General features: G+C 32.6%; 2 protein-coding genes across 3 annotated transcripts in view; one reads left to right on the top strand and one right to left on the bottom strand.

Annotated features, from left to right (window-relative positions):
- Positions 1–22,545, bottom strand: part of LOC107455429 (uncharacterized) — a 28,792-nt gene that overhangs the window by 5,142 nt on the left and 1,105 nt on the right. Inside the window, exons 2-7 of one of the 2 annotated variants that reach the window (XM_016072990.4) lie at positions 15,778–15,824; positions 13,384–13,510; positions 10,936–11,022; positions 9,143–9,210; positions 4,928–5,125; positions 1,610–1,850 (exon numbers count right to left, since the gene is read on the bottom strand). In XM_016072990.4, the coding sequence (XP_015928476.1) occupies positions 1,610–1,850; positions 4,928–5,125; positions 9,143–9,210; positions 10,936–11,022; positions 13,384–13,510; positions 15,778–15,783 (727 nt within the window). In that variant the 5' untranslated portion in view covers positions 15,784–15,824. Of the gene's footprint in view, positions 1–1,609; positions 1,851–4,927; positions 5,126–9,142; positions 9,211–10,935; positions 11,023–13,383; positions 13,634–15,777; positions 15,825–22,545 lie in introns of those variants that run through there. The other variant, XM_087161487.1, reaches the window with a different exon arrangement.
- Positions 16,195–21,360, top strand: LOC147811845 (uncharacterized). Its single transcript, XM_087162242.1, has 3 exons — positions 16,195–16,449; positions 17,821–19,810; positions 20,030–21,360. Exons 1-3 carry the CDS (start codon positions 16,195–16,197, stop codon positions 21,358–21,360), a joined length of 3,576 nt encoding a protein of 1,191 aa, XP_087018368.1.

Genomic DNA, 22,545 nt, shown 5'->3' with positions numbered 1-22,545 from the left:
GATCATTACAAGGATCCTGATCATAAGGAAATTGTAATGAAAGTTCTGGACAAATTTAAAACGTTGGGTTGCTCCATGAGTGTAAAAATGCATTTCCTTCATTCACGTGGACTTTTTCCCTGAAAATTTAGGAGCAGTCAGCGAAGAACAAGGGGAAAGTTTCCATCAAGAAATCAGTCAAGAATATGGAGCGTAAATATCAAGGAAGATGAGACAAGAACATGTTCGCTGACTACTGTTGGATGATTGCTCGGGATAAACCCGAGATTAAGCATAAAAGAAGATCATCAAAAATAAGTTTCAGAGGAAAACGAGTATATACTTAAACAGAAACTTTTCTTTTTTGTTTTTGCTTGCTTTGTTTGTTTTGTTTTTTGTTTCAAGTTTTCATATACACATGCACAATATTTGTTATTCTTGGTTAAACGTCAATTTTACGTAAGTTATCTCAATAAAAACAAATTAAAATGGCATGTTGGTGATTTTCTTCTAGAAACTGATGTAACAGGTTTGAACACAAGGTTTTTTCAAGTATTGTTTTTCTCTCGACCAGAGGTGACTTCTGCGGTCTGGTAACAGTATTTTTTATTCATTTTAACCTATAAAAAATTTGCTGATAGCTCAAAAATCAGTATTCTTTCACAAGATTAAATTTTACATAGATCAAAATGAATAAAGAGAACAGTTACCGGATAGTACATGCAAAATTGCTTGAGAGAATTCCTTTCCAAATAGGATTTTAGTAAAACCATTAATATCGATTTCATAAAAATCCTGATGTGATTGGGGAAAATGAAGGTCATTTTCGAAATCAGCGCATCAAATAACATATAAATCAACAATAACTTCTCTTGTATTTTTTAAAAAGTTCAATTTCGCAGGCTTGTGTAATTTAAAATAACTCATATTTAAACTTATGAAGTAAAAATAATTTTAAAAAAGTAAATCATTCCCGCAACAGACAATTGAGCAGTAGGGTGACATGGAATTTTAAACTCTGTAATTTCGTGACCAAAAGACTGATGGTTTTAATGTAGTCAGAATTGCGCACCGACCACTTCTACTTCCTAGTCAAGCTGATACGTATCTAAAGCTAAATAATATCAATCTAAAGCTTGAGTAGGTATTCGAAAATTTGGTGTTTCTTGCTTTAAAATAATTATAATAAATATTATTCACGAAAGTTACAAAATAGTTAAAATAATTGTCCACGCGTATTTCTTATATACTTTCATATATACATATTTTGAGCTCTTTTCAGTTTTTCAAACACGCATAACAAATTTATGTTCATCTTTATAAACGCGAATTTCGATCCATATTTCTCTTTTTTTAAAACCTTCATTTTAAACTATGTAATTTTTTTTTTAAGTGCAGATTTTAAATTGCATATCTGTGGGAAAATTTCATACATTTGTATTTTCAATTTCTAAACAATATGTTTTTTTTTTTTTAAATTTTCGAAGAGAATTGTAATTTAAAATAGTTTTGAAAATTATAATAAAAATAAAATAAATATATAGCTATATAATATTGTTGCACTTTCATTGCATCTTTATTAGTGTGTCCTATATTATAAACTTATAAGGTATTGAATTTTATCAGTTACCACTATCAGAAACATTTTCAGCATCCAAGTTGAACATTCTCAGTTCTGTAGCGTAATTGTCACTGTACCACACCAAGAGCTCTTGAAAAGGCTCAATTTGTTTGCAAGTCTTGTAATAAATTCTTTTTTTATACTGGAAGGCCATGACATTATGATTTTCTTTAGAATCTGCAAAATTCACAAACCGTAACCAATTTGATGTTTCTCTCCAGGAGCTTCTCTCTTTGCCACAATTTCTTACCTAACGCACATAAATTGATAAAAAAAAATTATCAAATTGAGAATGCTGACAAAACACGGGTATTCTCTTAAATGGTTTTATTAATATTAAAATTTGTTAAAAGTAAGTATAAGAAGATTTTAAAAATATCGGTAGCACTTTAAAAGATGTATTAATATTTTTAAAATACTTCGATATACCAAAGCTTGTTTGACAAAATTTAAAATCTTTAAAATAAAATTATTAAAAAGTAATATTTTCTCTATTTACGCGAAATTACATTAAATTATTTTTTTAAAATACTAAAAACAGCAAAACACTTAAAATGACAAATTTTGAAACCCTGATTATAAAATAATATCTTAAGTCGTATAATTAATTTTGAAATATTTCATACGCTTTGATAGCATATTTATAAAGTTTAGACAAAGTATGTAGCATTAATATTCTCAAATGTATTAGCGAAGTATATCTGATACTGTTTGGAAACATTAACTTAAAAATTTATTCTAATACATCACGATTTGTGAATTTTTTTAAAGCAGGACAGTATGTCTGATAAACTTTGAAATATTGATGTGCTACTTTCATAATTTGTAAAGTGATTTGAAACTATTTAAAATTAGATACGTAAAAAGTCATTTAAAATGTTATGAATACTTTTATATTATCATTCATTATTACAAAGAATCTATGAAAAAAATTTAACTTTTTTTTGTAAAAAATCTGTTTTGAATAGATGTCATTCAGAATAGAAAAAAAAATCATTTAAAACAATATATTCAATTTTGAAATATTTGAAATAAGCATATTCTATAGTTTTTTAAATCATACTTATTAAGTTTTTTTTACAATTGTATCAATATTTTATTCAAATGGCAAAATAGATTATCTGTCGAAACCGTGTAAAATCATTTTTATAAAAAATAATTAAAAACAATTTTATTTTTGAATTTGTTAAAAGTTTGAAGCACGTTAATAAACTTGTTGAAACAACAAAACATATTTAACAAACCTTAAAATCATTCATACAAGGGTTGCTATTTATATTTCTGGCCTAATAATGAAAAACAAATATGTAGGATCGAAATTGGTTTTATTGTTTTTCAAAATATTCTCCATGTTGATCAATAAACTTTTACATGCGTTTGAACCAATTTTCAAAACACTTTTTCCAGTCCGATTGAGGTAACTCCAAAACATGCGTTTTGAATGCATCAATCGCTTCTTCGGGGGTCGAAAATCGTTGTCCATGTAATTTATTTTTGATGTGTGGGAATAAGACGAAGTCATTGGGTGCCAAATCAGGGCTGTACGGCGGATGACCCATCAGTTCGATCTTTCGCTCCGTCAGAAATGCCTTTGTTTGAGTCGATGTGTGAGAGCTCGTACTGTCATGATGAAGAATGATTCGCCTGTTCTTCTGCTTTTTTCGAATTTCTCCGATGACTTCTGGCAAACAAATGGTCGTGTACCATTCAGAATTGACCGTCCTGCGTTGCTGTAACGCCACTGTTGCCACATGACCATTAATGCCGTAGAAACAGGCAATCATTTGTTTCGATGTGCTTCTTCCTCGAACAACTTTTGTTGCTTTTGCCTCGTCTTGGAAGACCCATACAGTTGATTGCTGTTTTGTTTCCGGCTCATATGCATAGATCCATGATTCGTCACCTGTGTAGATGTTATACACAGCCTTTGATGTACCTTGAACGTATTTTTCCAACATTTCCTTGCATCAATCGACACGAGCCTTTTTTTTTTGAGCGTTTGTCAGATTATGCGGGATCCAAAGCGAACAAATTTTTTTTACGCTCAAATGTTCATGCAATATTTTATTGATGCTAGTCATACTAATGTCCAAAGACGCCTCTATCTCACGGTATGTCACATGACGATCTTGCTTTATCAGTTCACGCACAGCATTGATCTTTTCTGGCACAACAACGGATTTTGGACGACCTGCACGGGATTCGTCCTGGATCGAACATCGACCACGATTAAATTCGTTATACCAATTTTTTACAGTGTTGTAGGATGGCGCTTTATCGCTGAATAAAGAATTAAGTTCATCGAAACACTTTTGTCTTGACAATCCACGTCGAAAGTTATGAAAAATATTGGCACGAAAACGTTCACGATTCAATTCCATTTTTTGAAAGAGAAGAACTTTTCAATTTACTGTTAACAACACAAATGAATTTATGTTTAAAAATATCAAACTTTAGATTAAAATCGTCTGCGGTTGCCTAGCAACACTTACTGTTGCCAAGGCCAGAAATATAAATAGCAACCCTCGTATAAGAAATATAGAAATCACACTCAGCTTGGTAGCAGAAACATTCCAGAAAGGCAACGGATACTACAGAAAATTAAGCATCTGCAAACTATTCTTACAAAGTGAACAGACAAATGAGAGAAAATTGCTAAGACTCCTTTTAAAAACATCTCTATTCTCTTGGTATCATTTATTTAATCCTTAAACTTTTTTTTTATTTCCAATGGCAGAAATTGACAAACTCTTAACAAAAAGAATATATGCAAATGAAATAGATAAGAGAAAGAAGTCAATGACTCATTAGCAGATGCCTAGCACTCCAATATCTCTAAATTTGTTTCTTATAAAAATTATAAAGCTGAATTGAGAGAAAGTCGCAAAGAACAAAAAGTAAAGAATTTTGCTTCTATTACTTGCTCACTTAACAGGGGATTTATTCTTTTTAGTATCATTGCGAGTGTGAGAAAGAGATGTTTTTTGGCTGCCTCAGGATTCAAACTAAGGACCTCTGGCTGGGGTCGTCGTCGGATGCTCATATTAAAATGACAAAAAATGTCTAACAAACTTTAAAATCATTTGTATAAAGAAAAGATAAAAATCAACATCACTATTTTTGAAGCATTTAAAATAACGAACTAAATTGAACTTTGGAAGACTCATTTAAAAATTATGAAACGTAATATGAATATTTTTAAGATTTGTTTTAAGAAAAGTATTTAAAATAATATCAATATATTTAAACATTTCAAATAACAAACATGTTTTATCAGATAAATTTTTAGCTAAGTTATTGACTCCAATATAATATAATGTGAATAACCATCCAAAAGTATCCAGTATTTTCAGCTTCGTAATAGTTTTTAGTAATTCTTCCTCTGCATGGACCCAAAATAATTCCTGTCGGAAGTTCCTCTTCAGTCCAAACGCCGAATTTCACTACAGAAACTGAGGATTTTCTGAGTACAAAACTTTGTGGAATTTCTTGAGCTTTTTGAGTTTTCAGTAATTTATCCGGAATCTAGAGACAAGAGACAATTAAATAAAAACATTATCAGACAATGATAAAAATATTATCAGACAATGGTACTTCTTAAACATCGTGACCAACTAGCCTTCAAGGAATATTTTTCATGGAACTAACCAGCATTTGTGTTAAATGGGGATGAAAACAACCCACAGTCAGGGAATTCTAATCCATGATTTGTCAAGGATATTTTACGTCAGCAGTATAATCAGTGCAAGCCTTGAGCAGAAATCGTATCGACCAGCCCCGCTAGGATTCGAGCTTGCGGAACCTCATTGAGAGGCGAGCGCTCTATCCTCTGAGCTACAGCAGCATTAGGAATAGATTTCATGCTTTTTTTTTTTACGTTATGTTACTATTTTTGAACCTAGATATCCGAATATGTTCCTGATGAGCCACGATGGCTCAAGGGATAGAGCGTTCGCCTTCACACGAGGCAAACCGGGTTCGAATCCCAGTCGATACGAATTCCGCATCCGGCTTGCACTGACCACAGTGCTGAAGTAAAATATCATCAGTGGTTGACGGATAATGGGTTAGAGTCCCCTTGCCGTCAGGTTAACCATGGGAGGTTCTCGTGATATTCCTCTCCATGTAACACAAATGCGGGTTAGCTCCATCAAAAATTCCTCCACGAAGGCAAATTTCTCCCAATACTCAATCCAGGAATTCCCTTGTCTTCTGGATTGGGTTCAAAATTACAAGGCTACGGAGTTGAACATTAGTAGTCGTAAATCCATAAAATTGGGTCGGCTGTTTAACGACGGTTATAAAATAAAATAAAAAACATGTTCCTGATGTTATTTAATACATTCTTCCATCAGTGCTGACGTGAAATATATTCAGTGGTAGATGGATCATCATGGGTTAGAACTCCCTTGCCGTCTACCTAACCACGGCAGGTTCTCGTGGTCTTCCTCTCCATGTAACGCAAATGCGGATTAGTTCCATCAAAAAGTCCTCCACGATAGTCCTTCGTTAATACTTTGTGGAAAAGACCACAAAGTATCAACGAAGGCAAATTTCTCCGAATACTTAATCCAGGAATTCCCTTGTCTTCTGAATTGGGCTCAAAAATGCAAGGCTGCGGAGTTGAACATTAGTAGTCGTAAACACAAAATTAGGTCGGCTGTTCAACGACGGTTATAAGAAAAAAAAAAAAAAAAAAAAAAAAGATATATATATATATATATATATATATATATATATATATATATATATATATATATATATATATATATATATATATATATATATATATATATATATATATATATATATATTCTTCCATTAAGCCCTTCACTTGATTCCATATTCTTATATTCTTTGTAAATAGAGTAGTGGATTTAAGGTTACGCGATTTCTCCATTCCCACACTTTATCCCTCTTCATTACCATGATTTCGGGAAATTATTTGTTTCCCCATGGCAATACGATTTATTAAGAATTTTACATGAAGATTATTTACATAAGATATTTATTATTTACATAAGAATTTTACATAATATATTTACATGATCTTCTTAACTTTACTACTGTTATTTGAGTAATAGCAGTATTGAGCAATTATTGAGTAAAGTATTATACTGTACTTTAATTTTGAATTTCCTTCTGTAACGGAAGGTCTTTTCATTTGTTCCTTGTTTCATTGGAAATCCGTTTGTTAAGTGACTTCTATTCATCTGTTCATCTTTTGAATTTCCTTTTGTAACGGAATATCTTATCTTCTCTTTGCTTTATTGGAAATCCGTTTTGTTGTTGAGGGACTTCTTTACATCTGTTAATCATCTTGATTTTAAAGTATGTAGTATTAATTTTACATTGCACAGACCTGCTAGATGTTTCTCGATTTGCATCATGTTTTTGTATTTGAACAGTTGTTCACTAATCAGTACCCTGGTGGGCTATCGGTATCCCTGGAGGCCCATTGCGGGGGAGAGTCAGGGTAAAACTCATATATTAAGAAGTTGAAATATACTGGGGAGGAAAGAATCAAAATTTGCCAGAATTATGATATTGATTATGATGAATTAATTATGGTGAAATCTGATGACTCGAAGATCATTCTGAAATGAGTTTTTATTTTATTATATAACCGTCGTTGAACAACCCGACCCAATTTTTAGGTTTACGACTACTATGCTCAACTACGCGAACTTGTAATTTTTAACCCAATCTAGAAGACATGGGAACGCCTGGATCAAGTAGTGGGAGAAATTTACCTTCGGGGAAGACTTTTTGATGGAACTAATCCGCATTTGCGTTACATGGAGAGGAAGACCACGGGAACCTCTTACGGTTAGCCTGGCTGCAAAGGGGACTCAAGCCCATGATCTGTCTACCACTGAGGATAATTCACGTCATCATTGCGGTCGGAGCAAGCCGGATGATGAATTCGTATCGACCAGCCATCGTTGGGATTCGAACCCGGTTCACCTCATTGTAAAACGAACGCTCTAGCTCCTTGAGCCATCACGGCTCATTGATAATTATAAATTAAAAACATCGTTATTAAACAGACATTCCATGCTAAAGCAATATAATTGCCACCATGTTCTACTAACAGTGACGCTGGGGATAACGTGACATAATTTAGGAACCATAAACCCAACAGGAGATGGTTATCCTGTAGAATCAGCGTCACTATTTTTATTACATTTACAAACAAGCATGCGTGATTGTTTTTTAAGACCTAGGACAGGGGTGGCGAACCTTTATGCACCAACGTGCCATTTTTTTAAAAAATTGTTTAATGAGGTCATAGATGTGCCGTCAAACAATTTTGACTTCGTGATAATTGGGAAAATAATAATACTAAATACTATCAACTCAAAACTCTATATTTACTATGAAAAAAAATACATTTTGCAATGCCTCAGTTATACGCGTAATTCAACTTAAAGTGACATCAGTGTGACTTCTGTTGTTGCAGATTAGATGACAAATAACTTATATTAGGTTGTAAGATGTTAGTTTAAGCTGGATTGTTAATTTTTTTCTTGCTAGATATTTATTGTTAGCTTGTTTTTTATGGCTATTAATTGCTTTTTGGAATTAATTGTAAATAGTTTTGTTAATAATTGTTTTTTTTTTTTTGTTTTTCGTGAATTTCAATTTAATTGTTAATATGCTTTATAGTGAACTTTGTGATCGGTGGCGTGCCCAGAATATTGTGTCACGTGCCATTCGCCATCCCTGACCTAGGATATTTTCTATGCGATAAAACCATCAGTGTTTTATTAATATCAGTATATGCTAAAGCAATATAATATGTTTAAACAGAGCATAAAACGCTGAATGAAGAAACACAAAATTAATACTGTCAGAGGCCTGCCTTTTAACTTTGGATTCGGGAAACGTCTTGGGAATTTAGCGAAAAATTACTTTCCATAAATGCGAGGGAGGATTATTGAATAATTTAATCGTTAAGCTCTTGCCCGGTATTATCTACGATGTTTTTTAAGGTTTGGGGCAATGGACCACTTTTCCTTATACTAATGTTTTTCCAAATTTTTTATTTTACTTCCCGGAGAATTTTCAGATCAACTTTGAACTACGCAACTAAGCATGCGTAGGACCCGAGAAATATGTAACAAAGTCAAGATTTATTTTGCAACAAACACAAAATTTCGTTGTTAATGATTTCCGTATAGGGAAAAATTGCTCTTTCAAAGTAACTGGGTCATGGTCTAATATAAAACAATTTAAACGCTTTATAGTTAAATTACCAAAGATAATAAATTAAAATCATATTACTTACTTTTTCACAATCGAAATAAGAAAATTATTAGAGGCATTTTTAAAGCATTCAAGTAACTGAGAACGTTAAATAAACTACAGTAAGTATGAAACTTTAATTTATACAGCCAATTTTTGTGAAAATTCATGGGGTTTTTCTCTAAAAAAAATTGAATATAGTTTCTGGATGATTCAAAATATTCCAAAATTAATTTTCAGAGCATCACTAATATATTTTACTTTTAAAATAAAGTTTTAGAATCAAACACATACTTTAGAAACGTGAAACAGTCTCTCATAGGATGAAGTATCGCTTTCATCTACTACATAGTTTTCAATTACTAAAATAAAATATATAAATGAATAAATTAAACTACTAATATATGGTTAAAATATTTCATTAAAATTTGACAAAATAACTTCAGAAATAAAAAACTATTATTTCCCTTTCAAACGCTGTTTGAGTAATACCCTGAAGCCTAAGATATATTAAGAGGATGTAGTGGCCAGCCGGATCTCTAGACCTAAGCCCATCCCTGCTTGCTAACCCTTTACGATACTTCTCAAGGCAAAAACTGTCGCAATGGAGAAGTTAGATTTAAGGTCCAGAGACCTGTCACAAAATATTTGTCAACTTGTAAACAGCATGACAGTTAATTGTGGGGTTTTCATTTTTGTCAGGTAAGGTCATGCTTCATATGAAACACAACACAAGTGATTTTCGTACTACCTTGCGATGATGCCTATGAACTTTTAATTTAAATATTGTGCAATTAACTTTGTGATATAATTTTTAAATGTTATAATTTTTGACGTATTTTCATACACAAATTTCTCTTGATTTGGTTTTCTAATTTGTAAGTTATAATGATTAGATCTGATAAGATCTCTGGGTGTGTGTTTCATCTCTTTCTGACTCTTCAGATCAAAACCATTTACTGGTATATAATGCACTGACAATTTTTGCAATCAAAATTGCGTAAAAATCGCATCTATCTAAAAAAAAAAAAAAAAAAAAAACCTATGAAGAAAAATTAATGAAGATAAGAAAGCAAAATAAAAACTAATACCAAGTGTGGCAAACTAGAAACACTGAAATACTTTCAAACGCCTTTTGTGAATAGAAAGGTTATATTTTATTTTCGATTTTCATATTCTGAAATCGGAAATAAATTCTATTCGCTGTATCTGTTTCAGAAAAAAATTCTTGCATTGTAATTACTGCCTTTTGTCTCCGTTCAGTTTTCTCTGACAGCCAATCAACTTTGGGTGTCTTGTCTTCCTTATTAACAATTCTTCCGGTTTTAATTAAGTTTTTATCCATTTAATCATCATCCACTCAATAATTAGCTTTCCTTGACGTGCGTTGTTCTCTGATTATGCCATGACTACCCTTAATATATATTTTAAGAATTCTTGTCAAAATGGAAATCAAAAAAGTTTACTCGTTAGGATTTGCAAATTATTATTTAATTAAAATAAAGGATAAATCGAAATCTTACAAATATCTACTCAGAAATACTAAAAAGATAAAAAAAAAATCGAGGATATGTAGAAACAAAGCATTCTGAGTCCATCGAATCAAATAATCAAAATGAGATAAACGTATGATTAACTGCGGTGACTACTTCTGAACATATCGTGAAATATTAAGTTTTTCATTGCAATGGGATACTCTCGACTCGTGAAGAAGACCGCTGATACACACCCACCTGATCTGTAACCTCAGCGCCAGCAGGTTGTTTAGAAATGAGATAACGTGTTAACATTAAAGCTGTTAGACTTGTTTTATTATCGACTTCTTTTCCTTAATGAAGGAAAATTAATAGCTCATTCCTTTTGTTTTGCTAATTATTTTGTATATTTAATTTACAATGATTGCATATTTAATTTGAGGGGCTAGGCTTACTCGAAATAGAGTGGGAAGAAGAGTTGAATAGAATGAAAAAAAAAACAGTCAATCAGTATCAATACCCACGATGAAGTCACTTGCAGGTATCCAATTTTGACAACTAGTTCATTCAATTATAAAATAAAATATAAAGAAATCTATTTAAATAATTTACCTAGGCATTCGTCATCAGTAGAATCACACTCGTTATATGATAATCTTTTTATATTTCTTTTAGGATATCTTTTCTCCGTTCTAACACCTAAAAAAAATGTTTCCAAACTCTCAAAATCTTCGTAAATATAATTATTAGCAGTGATATCCTATCTAAAATAAAATAAAAAGAGGTATAGTTGATGCAAGAATTTTTTATGATTTGAAGTATTTACTAAAATCTATATGTTGTTGATGTTGTTACTAATGCTACTTGCCAATACCAGCAAGCCTGCTAAATATCAAGCGAATGAAAAGGTTTACTGTTTTTTTTTCTCCAGTGGTATCATCTATGGTCAATAATACGACTTCAACCACACATACGTCACAGCCTGTTTTATAGGGAGCACCCAATTATACTCCATTCATTCAACCTCAAATTGAACCAGACAATTTTGACTTGAACCAGAGAATGATCAATCTTCAATTCTGTTCCCCCCGGGGTATTGATTTGTTATGAGGGCATGGAGGACTTAGTGATCCTGACAGATTTAACGTGCACCAGTTACCATTTAATACACAGGGATTCTTCGTCCTGCTGGATTCGAATTCACATTTTTAGAAACACAAGCCCAACGCTCTACCAAGCAGGATATCCCATCCAAAATCTGTCTTTTTATCCAGATAAAATTTTTTGTAGATCAAACCTTCATCCGTCCGGTAAAATTCACGTAAGAAATCTAAAAGTTGTCTAAAAAGCAAAAAGTTGCCATATACTTTTCAAAATGTTTTCATTATAATAATTTATTTTTAAAAAGCTGTATTGGGATAAAGAACTTCGAGTTCATATAATCATTTTATAGAAGATATACTGGAGTAAATGTAATTGCTGTGGAAAATGTGGGAAATTACTTAAAATTAGATTACATGTAGTTTATATCAGAATTTTATTAAAGTTGCACGTAATCATGAATATATGAAATCAATTTTAAAATCATAATCAATATTAAAAGAAATGGAAAGGAAAGAAATTAAAACAGGTTTAGGCAGAAAGTAATTTATTACTTATAATCAAGATTACATTCAATTTACACAGTATTTAAAATGCAGATTACACATAATCGTGAGCATGTGTAATCAATATATCGTATAATCATAAATACTGTAACTCAGTAAACTCAGTTCAATAAGTACGATTATAACTGTAAATCTAATATTGCTCATAATCACAATTAAAGTTGTAACAGGGAATTATGATTGCTAGTTTTCATGATTGCACTTGTACTTTCTTTATTTCAATTGTAAATTAAAGAAGGTAAAACTTTGGGGGAAAAAGTAGGCGCAAAATATACTGAGAGAAATTTATGTATTAGGATTAAAACAAATTAATTTACTTAAATTTTAGTTAAATTATCTTTCATTTATATCAGGAAAGAAAATTTTTCATATGCTTCAATGCCGTATAAAAGAAATCATTTAAAGGTTGAAATATTGTATATGTTGCTGCCCTTGTTTCAGATTGCCATAACTTGTGGCTTTCATAAGAATTATATTGCAATGAAATTTGAGATTTTTTAAAACCTGTAAACATTTTTTAGAAATCATTTGTTTTGTAAAAGGAAAAGTCTAAATATATTAATCAACCAACATTTAAAATACAAGAGGAAAATTATTTCCAAAATCCGCTATTATAATTTATTGTGTTCTTTTCTAACTTTAATGTGTTTATTAATAGATATATGTTTTAAAAAAATAGAAGATTATTTTAAGGTACTATTTTGTATCAGTAGTTTGTGCAGATGTTTGAATTTCTTAAGAGGTTTCTTAAAAATAGAAAGAAAGCTAGTATGGTGGAAAGCATAAGTAACAAGTTGTTTGGACAAAAATAATCTCAAAGAATAATTATAAATAACAACGCTGCATTCGGTTTAAAAAACCAGAGAGTTTATTCGCAGCAAGTTTCAAGATTAGCTACAAAGTACCTGATATCACTGCCTGAGAAAAATTAGAAAATAATATTTTTTAAACAATCACTATTTGAAACAAGAATGAGGAGCAGTTTGAGTATGAAATTAAGCAACACATGAGCAAATATTTCAGTTGAAATGGTGCGACATGCAGCGAAAAGCGTTAATTTTGATTCAGCAGCGCGATTTTTTGGCGAATTTTGTAACTAAGTTTTTTAAAAAAATTTGAAGATAAAAAGATCTAGTTTCCTAAGCAGAACGCAGTAAACCGTACATTTTAACATCCATCCAACATCCTTTAATTGATTTTTGAAATCGACGGTCTTTTTTTGAGATACTCCGTATGAAACTCCATGCCTTAAACTCCAATTTTGATCAAAGTAGTTAAAGTTAACATCGTTAGAAGTAAAAATAAAATCGAAATGTTTTGTGATTGAAGAAAAAGAAAGCAATTTCAAAATATACTAATTAAAGATCCTAATGAAATAAAACAAATAACTTACTGTCCTTCTTGCTGACATCTTTAACAGGATAAGTAAATTTCTGCAGACATTCTAAATAACTAATGGCACTTTTTAGTAAAGTTTCTAAGATCTTTTTCTTGGGAAGATCTGCACTTCTCCTTGTTTCCTGGAAAAGAAAACTCATGCATTTACTTAAAATAGTTGTCTGTTGTCTTAATTCTACAATAATATATTAGTTAAACTTTTTTCTTATAGCCTGGGACTCATCCCGAAACATCGTCACTTTTATAGATTTCCCATTTTGTGTACAAGGTGTTCCATAAACACCGCTCTTAATATATAATATTAATCATGTAATTATAGTGCTCCTTTTTTCTGCAATCAGTCCTTTTAAAAAATTGAAGTAAATAATTTGTACACATTGCCGACACTAATGAATAATTAGGCGAGAACAAAAAACTTGATCAGAATTTGGCAATGACTATTGTGTAAGATGGGATTAATAAAATCAAACCTACTCTCAGTTCTAAAAATTAGAGGAAGACGCCACATTTTCAGGAAAACACATTTCGTCTGATTTTAATGATCATATATGAATTTCATCGGGTAAGAAGTCCCCGACTTAGAAGATTTCGTTATTTCATCTCCATGCATAATTACTCTCCAAATCTTCAGTGATTAATTTTAATCATAAACTGTACATTTAAATTTTCTTAATTTACAGTCTTTTGGATCATTTCATTCTTTTCGAATGCTTTTTTTTTAATCATTATAAAAACAATTTGCCGTTTTTTCTTTTTGAATTAAACAAATTGCACTTCTTGAAAATCATTATAAGAAAAATACTTCTGTAGTTCACTGTAAATCTGCAGTAATTACAAGGGGTGATCAAATGAAAAGGTACGAAACGACGTAAAAACGTAACAGTTAAATATTTGCATATTCCGCCATGGGAGAACGTAGCGAGACATATCGGGATGCGATTGGAGTTTCTGACGGGGGTCGGAGCATGTGCGGGCGCCCGCATGCGCAGGAGAGAGCAGAGGCTCTTATCAGAAGCAGCGTCCAAATGATGCGGCAGTCCGTATGAGGAACAGAAACTCAAGCACAGAAAAACCATTAACTCCCATGTGTACTGTGAGACACTCCGACGCCTACGCAGGTCCATCAAGACCAGGGGCTGCTCACGGAGGGTGTGGTTCTGCTCCATGATAAAGCGCGTCCACACGTCTCCAGAGTCACACACATGGAACTAGCCAAGTTCAAGTGGGAGACGTTGGACCACCCGCCCTACAGTCCGGACCTGTCATCCTGCGATTTCCATGTGTTTGGTCCACTGAAGAAACGCCTGAAAGGGAAGTGCTTCAACTTGGACGGCGTAGTCAAGGACGCTGTGAAGGACTGGGTCTCGTCTCAGCCACAGGAATTCTGGGAACAGGGAATCCTGCAGCTTGTTCATCAGTGGGATCGTTGTGCTCAGGCCTATGGTGTATATTTTGAATAAAGTCTACATTTGTACCCACCGTGTCGTTTCGTACCTTTTCATTTGATCACCTCTTGTACATATATACAAGATTCTGAAGAATATTTTTGTAGCTATTCTTACATATAATCGTTTTTATTTATTTATTTTTCTTTCTGTTGATGTTGATCCAGCCAAACAGATTTCAAAATGAAAGACATCATCTTACTTTTTACCCAAAAGAAAAATTAACTTTTACAATTAAATTTTACAATTTATTTAATAAAAGTCTTTTTGTCAGAATTTCGACTTATTCTATTGTTTTGCTGATTTTTTTTCCTTCTAATTATGGTTTTTTTCCGGCCCTGAGTGCTTGCTGAGGTAAACAGAAAAAAGCCACAGATCCCACTGGAGGCAAAGCTATCATTTCAAACTAAACAAACCACCTTGCTGTTTACAGAACATAGAACTTAAATATTATGAAAAACATTGAACTATTTTAAAAATCATCAATTTGCAAAGATTTTTCCATCTAGATGAAAAGTACTGAAAGCGATGAATAGACCTCAATAATTACAAATTATGAGCCCAGGTTGGAGTAACTTTTAAAATATCAAAAATGTTTTTTATTTTCATAAAACGGTGGCTTTTCTTTATATTTTATCAAATATTTGACAGAATTTGCATAGAGGACACTTACAACAACTGTTAACAAAATAACTGTCACAAATTCTCAACTGTTTTAAAAATAGCATATTATTTCCATACGATGTCAGATCCTTTAAAAAGGATTTAGGAAAATAAAACTTTACTCTAAAAGCCGAGAAATTTCGGTAGCATTATAGTTGGGAAATAATGAATAACTTTTTAAATTTAATTGTTTTAGAATTAAATTATAATTTTTTTTATCTCTCGAGTAATTAAATGACTGCTAAAATTTCGGTTCTAAAAAGTAATAAAAAAGTACTTACGTTCATTTTCGAGCTTTTTTTCTTTCGTCCTTCTTCAGGTGAAAATTCTAGATAAATGGTCAATAAAAATAGATTGCCATTAAGTCTGAAGAAATGTAACTTCAATCGTTATTTTAATAATTATTCTTAACCGAAAAAAAACAACATGTTTTTGACGAGTTAGGTTATTAATATTTAAAGTTGTTCAATATCTCAGAAATATAGCGCCAACTTGGCATCTTTGTCTCAGCATCCTCGCCACCGTTTGTTGTAACCCTAATCAGTTGAAAATTAGTTGTTGATCTTATAGCATGAGCGTGCTCGTAGCACCAATCATAATAAAAATCTTTAATACAGTCCATTTCATTTGTTATCTAACGAACCAGCGTAGAAATCAATTATTTGGTATCGAACATTAGTGATCCTTAACACCCGGAGATGGAAAAAGAAAAACTAAATAGATCGAAGCGTGCCGTCAAAGGTACCATAACAAAGCTAGAAACATACATTGACCAGACGAAGGAACATAACCATACTGAATTAGAGGTCAAGCTGAAGCGTGTGGAACAATTGTATAAAAAAGTTGATGAATTAAAGGAGCATTATTATGGGCTAAAAGACATAACTGACCCTGAGGTAACTGAAGTAGAAACGGACTTGGAGGGAACAGTAGACAGACTCGAAGCTCTGGAGGTAAGAATTAAAGATATTCTTAACTCTTTGATAATTAAACCTTCAATAATTAATTGTGAAAATGAAATATCTCAGGCTGATTCGAAAACAAAACTAGAAATTAAACTACCCGAGATACCACTACCGGTATTTCATGGTAAATTTGACGAATGGCCCAATTTTAAATCGCAATTTGATAACATTATAACTAAAAACAATGATTTAAATGACTCTCAAAAACTGCATTATTTGAAAGCGTCATTGCTGGGCGACGCTAAACGTCTGGAAACTGTTGACGATTCTTTTGAATCACTTTTAAAAGCATTAGAAAATAGATTTGAGAATAAACGTCTCCTGACTGAGACTTACATAAATCAAATTTTGGAAATTGAAAAACTTACAAATGAATCAGCTGGAGATATTAGAAACATGGTAGATATTTTAAAGAAAAATATCAGAGCTTTGAAGCTTCTAAATTTTGATCGTAATAATTTATCTGACATACTTTTGCTTAACATCATTTTGAAAAAGGTAGATCGAGAAACTAGAAAACAATATGAACAAACGATCGCATCAAATGAAATACCAGAACTGGATAACTTTTTAGAATTTTTAGAAAAAAGAAGCCAAATTCTTGATAGTATTAGTCGAACAGCTTCTTCTTCAATTTATAAACATAAGCAAGCTGTTAATAAGAGTAAATCTTTCCTGAATTCGAATAATAATCCTAACTCTTGTGTAATCTGTAAATTACCACACATGATTTATAAGTGCAATACTTTTCAAAATATGAAGGTTTCGGATAGATTTAATGAAATAAAACGATTAAATTTGTGTATTAATTGCCTAAAGAATAATCACAAAGTTAAAGACTGTAAATCGAATAATTCTTGCTTCGTTTGTAAAAAACGCCATAACACTTTACTGCATATTTATGAGATTTCTTCCCCGCCTCCTACCTCCTCAGTTTCTACGATGCCAGGCGCCGATCAAACAACTGTCTCGCAAGTGCATGATTCATTCCCACAAGAACATTCGAACACTTTTTCTAATTATTTAGTATCAAAAAAGAAACAAAATATTCTCTTGCCTACTGCAGTTGTTTATATTAGAAATGAATTGGGAGACTACTATCCATGCAGAGCGATTTTGGATTCCGCTTCTCATCTTTCTTTCTGTAAACAAAATTTAGCTAATAACTTAATGTTGAAAAAGGAAAAAATAAATGCTTCTGTTTCTGGATTGAGTGATATTTCGGTTAATATCAAACAAAAGATAACCACTGTAATTAAAAACAATAGTGGAAGTTTTTCAACATCTTTAGAATTTTTAATTGTTCCTTCGATTACAAATTTGACGATAATTAATCCGGTTGAAGTATCTAATATAAAGATTCCATCGGACATTAATTTGGCTGATCCAGAGTTTAACACACAAAAAGAAGTAGAATTAATTATAGGTTGCGAGCTCTTTTTTGAAATTTTAAAGCCAAATCAGCTTCGATCGCCATGTAGTAATTGGTTGTTTCAAGAAACTGTTTTTGGTTACATAGTCGTAGGGAGCTCCGATAATAGTACAAATAGAGCATATTGTGGATTAACGCTTAGTTCAGATATAAATTCGGAAAGCCTTGATAAACAGCTACAAGCATTTTGGAATATAGAAACTGTTGAGGAGCCCTCTGTTGAACATAGTGTCGAATTTGAGTTATGCGAAACTCAATACAACAATACTCATTATCGAAATCATGAAGGGCGTTACATAGTACAGTTGCCTTTGAAGGAGGATCCCTCTTCGCTCGGTGATTCTAAAGCCGTTGCCGAAATGCGTTTAAATCAGTTATGGAAAAAACTCTCAAAAGATGAGGAGTTGCAATCACTTTACAAATCATTCTTAATGGAATATGCTGACTTGCAGCATATGCAATTAGTTGTAGAACCTCTTGATAAAACAACTTCGTATTTTTTACCTCATCATGGTGTACTTCGCCCAGATAGTAAAACCACTAAGTTGAGGGTGGTATTTAACGCTTCCTCCAAAACGACATCCGGTCTTTCTTTAAATGATATTTTGTACAAGGGCGGTACTATACAACAAGATTTATCTTCAATACTTTTGCGATTCAGGCAACATGTATATGTGTTCACTACTGACATTTCTAAAATGTTTAGGCAAATTTTGATTCACCCTGATCATCGGAATTTACAGTTGATATTATGGAAGAATAGCGTGAATGACCCAGTGCAAACCTTCAAACTTAACACTGTTACATACGGAACTTCTTGTGCACCCTACTTAGCAACCAGAACTATTAAACAACTAGCCATTGATGAGGGTGATAGTTTTCCCTTAGCCGCTGCTGTAATAATTAGAGACACTTATATGGATGACATTTTGTCAGGTAGTTCAGACTTTCAAGAATTTCAATTACTACAAGAACAGTTAGTAGAGCTGTTTAAAAAGGCGGGTATGAGCTTACACAAGTGGTGCACTAACACTTCAAAAATTCCTAATTCCATACCATTAGAAGACCAAGCCTATGATTTCTCTTGTGAGCCACCTAATACCATTAAATCCCTTGGGGTTATCTGGAACCCAAATTTAGATTATTTTACTTTCAAGGTTGATGTAAATATGCATGACTCATACACCAAACGAAAGGTCTTATCCACCATCTCACGCTTGTTCGACCCCCTTGGATTCCTTGGTCCCATACTAACCAAGGCTAAATTGTTTCTCCAGAAACTCTGGATACTCAGATTGGAATGGGATGAACCGCTTCCAGATTCAATGGCTAAGGACTGGCAGTGTTTTGTTTCTACTCTACCTGCCATTGAAAACATGCAAATTCCTCGTCACGTGGGGGAGAAGAGGGGAATCCTGATTCACGGCTTCTCCGATGCATCAGCCGTTGCGTATGGAGCAGTTCTGTACATGCAATCAATTTCGGGAGAAACATCATATACGAGACTTTTGTGCAGCAAGTCCCGCGTTTCACCAGTGAAACCTATCACGATCCCTCGCTTAGAATTGTGTGCCAGTGTTTTATTGGCACAGCTTTTGAACAAGGTTCTGAAGTCTCTAACCTTGCCCATTCAACAAATAATGTTGTGGACAGATTCTACAATTGTGTTGGCATGGCTTCAACGGTCACCTGATCAACTCAAGACTTTTATCAGCAATCGAGTTAAAGTAATACAAGAACTAACTAAGAACTGTCATTGGAATCACGTTGCATCTGATAAAAATCCTGCAGATGTCCTCTCTCGTGGTCTGAATGCTTCGGAAATTTCCTCCCATGAACTCTGGTGGTTCGGACCAGATTTTTTGAAACAAGAGCTGAATATTGTTCCAATAGAATTTGAAAAACTCTCTTCGGACAGTGAATTTTTACAGGAACTCAAACCCCCTGCCAAAATACTTCTAACTTCTTATAAACTGGACTTAATTGACAATATTTTAAATCGTAGCAATAATTATACTAAACTTTTGAATGTTTTAAGTTATGCTTTCAGATTCATATTCAACTGTAGAAATCCAGGTAGCAAAATATTTGGTAAGTTATCCTCTAATGAACTAAAGGACACGGAATCCTTTTTAGTTAGAAATGTACAAGCATCTGCTTTTAAGGAGGAAATAGAGGCCATTTCCAAGGGCAAGGCTTTTTCAGGTAAGAGTAAACTTAACTCTTTAAATCCTTTCCTTGATGGTCATCAAATTGTCCGAGTCGGTGGTCGTTTGCATAATGCTGCTCTGGATTATTCTCAAAAGCATCCAGCTATACTTCCTGCAGACCATCCTTTCACTAAATTGTTAATGACTCATTTGCATATCAAAAATCTCCATTTAGGACCTCAAGCGTTGTTATATTGCACTAGAGAAAGGTTTTGGCCACTTCGTGGTCGATCGATAGCTAGGAAAATTGTACATAAATGCATAGTTTGTTTTAAACATAAACCCCTTGTTTCAAATCAACTTATGGGAACCTTGCCTCGAGAAAGAGTAAACCCTAATTATCCTTTTTTGCATTCTGGTGTTGATTATTGCGGCCCTTTCCAAATTAAATATAAACACCAGAGAAAGGGGAATTTTCAACGGATTTATGTTGCAATATTTGTGTGTTTAGCCTCGAAGGCGATTCACTTAGAAGTTGTTTCCGATTTAACAACCGATGCCTTTCTTGCTACTTTAAAGCGTTTTGTAGCTAGGCGTGGCAAATGTGCTACGATATCATCTGATAATGCAAAAAACTTTGTTGGGGCTAGTAGGGAATTGCAGCGATTGCAGAATTTAACTAGATTTCCTGACGATAAACTAGCATCCTATTTGGCATCTGAAGGGATAGTTTGGAATTTTATTCCTCCCAGAGCTCCAAATTTCGGGGGCCTCTGGGAGGCAGGGGTCAAATCCTTTAAGTTTTACTTAAAACGAGCTACAGGAAATCTAAAATTAACATTTGAGGAATTCCTTACAATAACAGCACAAGTCGAAGGAATCCTAAATTCTCGGCCATTAACACCTTTGTCAGATGATATTGATGACCTGGATGTTCTGACACCAGGGCATTTTTTGGTTGGAAGATCTATAACTGCCATAGCTGAACCACGTTTGTTGGATAAATCGGAAACCCGACTTTCTCGATGGCAAAGGTTGACAAAAATTGTTCAATACATTTGGACTAAGTGGTCTCGCGACTATTTGAACAATTTGCAACAAAGAACAAAATGGAAGGTAGAGAAAACAAACATAATTTTAAATGCGATGGTTTTAATAAAGGAGGATAATCTTCCTGTAAATCAGTGGGTCTTGGGACGAATTTTAAAACTATTTCCTGGAACGGATAGAAAGGTTAGAGTAGCGGAGATTAAAACGAGCAAGGGAATTGTTAAACGTAGCATTAATAAATTGTGTATTTTGCCATTGGACAATTAAAAAAGATGTGTGTTAATTTTCTCATAATGTGTACCTACAGCATTTATTCAATCTTTGTAAATTTTATATTGGAATATGTTTATGTACCATTGTTATGCTAATTTGTATGTTTATTGAATATAATTCAACGGCGGGTGGATGTTCAATATCTCAGAAATATAGCGCCAACTTGGCATCTTTGTCTCAGCATCCTCGCCACCGTTTGTTGTAACCCTAATCAGTTGAAAATTAGTTGTTGATCTTATAGCATGAGCGTGCTCGTAGCACCAATCATAATAAAAATCTTTAATACAGTCCATTTCATTTGTTATCAAACGAACCAGCGTAGAAATCAATTATTTGGTATCGAACAAAAGTTAAAAAAAATAAAAGTTGCTGTTTAAAGCAAAAATTTAGAATATTATGCTGATTTATTCTCTGTTAACAAAATTTTTTTTTTAATTGATGAAAAATCCCAGCTTTTACTGACATAAGAAAAAATTTAATGTTCCGATTAAGTATTTACCATTAAATTGAACAAGATGTGAATGTTTCTCAATAATTTCGATATAAAAGATGTCAATTCTGGTGGCCAATCGGTAAATCACGAATAGAAGCAAATACATTACATTTGCCAGGCTATTACACATTGTAATACTAGTTGTTTTAGAGAAAGTCGAGATTATTTTGTGGATATTTTTAGTTAGCAATATTTTTTTATTGTAAAATTATTTCTGCTGACACTCTAAAAACAAATTTTTAAATATGAATAAAGTTTAAGTAAATAGAACGAGATTAAAGTTATACAATACAATATTATAATTTTGGCACTAAAAACGCCAAATATGGTGACTATTTGGTAGATCACACTAATAAACATCCAATTTCTTTTACCAAGCTATTATATATAGCCAAGTTAAGCCAAATGCGAAGTATGTATCAAATTTCATTTCAAATTCATAAATAATTAGTTTCTTTTTAACCCGCCTTTCTAAGAACAATCAAACTATGAGAGTCGCAGTTTCATTAATCAAAACATAATCATTAGGATTAAAAATTGTTCAAAATGTTGGATTGTCAAATGTATGAAACAGAAAATCAGTAAAAAAATTATAACTACGAAATCGCACGTATGCAGAGTATTTCGTATTGACCGTCCTTAATATACTTTTTCAGAAGTAAAAAAGTATGCATATAAGAGGCAGT

Source organism: Parasteatoda tepidariorum, chromosome 4 (assembly GCF_982258835.1).
Source record: "Parasteatoda tepidariorum strain Cologne lab strain chromosome 4, Ptep-v5.0, whole genome shotgun sequence".
NCBI classification, from domain to species: Eukaryota; Metazoa; Arthropoda; class Arachnida; order Araneae; family Theridiidae; genus Parasteatoda; species Parasteatoda tepidariorum.
Note: the sequence above shows the minus strand (reverse complement) of the source record. Positions and strands in the feature narration are given on the sequence as shown.

Bases quoted from the DNA above. Each gene is read 5' to 3' on its own strand.
- LOC147811845 (XM_087162242.1), top strand. From the start codon at position 16,195: ATGGAAAAAGAAAAACTAAATAGATCGAAGCGTGCCGTCAAAGGTACC. The intron at 16,450-17,820 runs GTAAGAATTAAA...TCTAATATAAAG, and splicing joins ACAGACTCGAAGCTCTGGAG to ATTCCATCGGACATTAATTT. The intron at 19,811-20,029 runs GTGAATTTTTAC...AATCCTTTTTAG, and splicing joins TGAAAAACTCTCTTCGGACA to TTAGAAATGTACAAGCATCT.